This window comes from Vigna unguiculata, chromosome 5 (assembly GCF_037176805.1).
Source record: "Vigna unguiculata cultivar grain cowpea cultivar isolate G323 ecotype 2 chromosome 5, ASM3717680v1, whole genome shotgun sequence".
NCBI classification, from domain to species: Eukaryota; Viridiplantae; Streptophyta; class Magnoliopsida; order Fabales; family Fabaceae; genus Vigna; species Vigna unguiculata.
Genome location: NC_140796.1, coordinates 47231031 through 47233651, shown reverse-complemented (window position 1 = coordinate 47233651; position 2621 = coordinate 47231031). Strand labels below are relative to the sequence as shown.

Genomic DNA, 2621 nt, shown 5'->3' with positions numbered 1-2621 from the left:
AAATGGTGTTAATTTCCAGCAATTCGCTAGCAGCTTATAACATTTTGTCGAGTGTTAAATCTTTTGTTAAGGGATTAGTTACAACAAAGTATTGATATGGGCTGGGCTGGACAGACATGATATTGGGCTTATAGTGGCCCAGATGGTTTATTAGAGGTAAAAGTAGTAAAGAGAGAAGGCCCAAATGTTTAAGGAGAAGAGAATCTGCGTTGGCAGAACATAACATGCATTTCATTTTCATTTTCATTTTCGTCTCTTGCATCTCGCGGAAGCCATTTTCGATCTGTTGTGCTCTGTGAAAGGCGGTGGATGGCAAAAAACAACAAGTACGCCTCTATTAACTTCAACCACATCTACGACAAAACCACAGCCACCAACCCTCATAATAGGAACCCTTCTCATTCCGTTTCCCCCTCCTCTTCCTCCTACTCCTCCGCCTCCTATTCCTCCGTCTCCGGCCCCAACAAAGCCCATGGCCGCATCCTCGTCTTGACCCGTCCCACCCCCAAACCCGTCACGCCTCCCACCCCACAACCCCAACCCCAACCCCACCACCAACCGCCACCCAATCCGATCCACCAAACCCACGACCAGTCGGAACCGCCACCGGACGCGATCTCGCTCCGCCCCCTCGGTCGAACTGGCACCGCTTCCTCGCTCTCGTCTCTCCCTGTTATCAACCACGACAACAAGGACTTGCCCTCGCCGCCGCCCAAGACCAACAAGTTCGTGCCGCCACACCTCCGGCCTGGGTTCGTGCCCAGGGAGGAGACCCCACCTGGGCCCGGCTCGCTTCGGCCCAACGGGCGGCCCAAGTCCGGGGGTGGACATGAGAGGATGAGGAGGGGTGGGCAGCAGGATGCGGGGATCATGGGCCGCGGGAGTCGGCCCAATTCCAGTGGATGGTATGTTAACGTCGCTGCTTGTTTGTTCTTTTTTATTCTTTATTTATCAATTGCTTTGGGTTTGAGCGTTGTCGTTTTGTGATGGTAGGCATCACCAACGCCATTGACAATATTGTTCAATTTTGTGTACTTGGACTGTGTATGAATGATTGGATTATTACGTGCTTTGCTCGGCCTTTTCAGAGTTTGGATGAAGGTGATTAGGAGAAAAATGGAAGCATTTTCTCCTTAAATTAAAGTTTATGTGTGTTAATTTGTAAAAGCTATTTCTTATCGGTTTGCAAAATCTGATTTTTAACTCATGCAAACTAATTTTAATTTATAAAATAACTCTCTTCTTTTTGTTCTTGAATGCTTACAAAAGTTTCTTGTCGACAAATCTTTAATAAAGTTTTACATCTTAACGGTGAACATTGTAGTAAAACTGTTTTACGTCCTGTTTTTAATTAATTTTCAATTGGTAGGTAGCGGATAAGATGAATTAAGCAATTAGTTTTCTAAAGGTTCTATAATAATCTAATAAGTTTTGTTGTGCATCTTATGGTGACGAAGTAATAGAAAGGGTTTAGAAGAAGAACCAAAGTCGTTTATATTATTATGAACTGCTTGTTTACTTTTTACCCTCTGGTTCTTCATCGTACAGGAGTTGAGCATATTTTTTAAGGAACAACGTATTGGTATTATACTGATCATGGTGCATATAGATAACGGGTTTATGATCAATTTGTCTGTACGGTTAATTTACACCATCTAAACTTTCCATATCTACATTTTACTTTGAGTAAATGAATTGGGTAGCTAGATTATCTTCTCAATTTGCTATATTCAACTTTTCATTTAATATTTTTGTCCATAATAGGTAAAAGGGTATCCTAGTAGTACGACAAACTGTGGACTTTGTTGGTCATAGTGTGCATGGAGTGTGATATTCAATGTTTAGTCAGTTTGTGCGTGGCTTTGACAAAAATGTGTTTTGTGCAGAATGGTTATGAAGTTGAATTCTTTTCCGAGGACGAAGACGAACACATTTTGCTACAGAGACGCGTTCTCTATACCAATTCAGTGCACTTTGTCTCTCTGGAACTGACATCAATTTTCACAAGGCATCTCAAATCACCGAAGACGAAAACTGACCAGGTTGCAGATTTTCAACACATAACATCCCAAACAATAGCCAAATTTGTAGGCTTTTAACACCCAAGTTCTTCTGTTGGTGTTTGGCCCTCTTTAACACATGCCAATAGAGTGGAGAATTTATACACATATTTTCAATTCCTGGCTAAACTTTTTTTCTTCTTACTGTTTTGAAAGACATGCCTTCTGTACTTTGAGCATATGTTCTAGAGGAGGTCCCATTGTTTTTTACTGTTGTGTTGTACTTATTTCAGATTGAATGTTATTTCAGCCAAGGCCCGTTCATTCATTAGTTACACACACTACCTTGTTTTATAAGTTCCCATAAATGCTTTACATATGAAAATTTTCACCCAAGGTTAAACATAGTGAAAGCTGGAAAAGTGTACCTAAACCATAGGTGATCGTATAATAGATTAAACAGACACTGCTGCTGCTGCATTTTAAGTTGGAAAATTGTAGATGAAGCCCACAATTATTTTTTATGATGTTGATTGTTTCCTTAGTATGTCATTGCATTTTTTATATTGTAAAATCGTGTGGTCATTGTCAGAAGTCATTGCCATTTTTTTTAGCCGTCCA

At 41.0% G+C, this 2621-nt stretch overlaps 1 protein-coding gene across 1 annotated transcript; it reads left to right on the top strand.

Annotated features, from left to right (window-relative positions):
• The first annotated feature begins 215 nt into the window (after window positions 1-215).
• LOC114183022 (proteophosphoglycan-like protein) lies at window positions 216-2337 on the top strand. Its single transcript, XM_028069853.2, has 2 exons — window positions 216-905; window positions 1887-2337. Coding segments are annotated over exons 1-2 (597 nt in total). The 5' UTR covers window positions 216-309; the 3' UTR covers window positions 1888-2337.
• Window positions 2338-2621: the final 284 nt, after the last annotated feature.

Bases quoted from the DNA above. Each gene is read 5' to 3' on its own strand.
- LOC114183022 (XM_028069853.2), top strand. From the start codon at position 310: ATGGCAAAAAACAACAAGTACGCCTCTATTAACTTCAACCACATCTAC.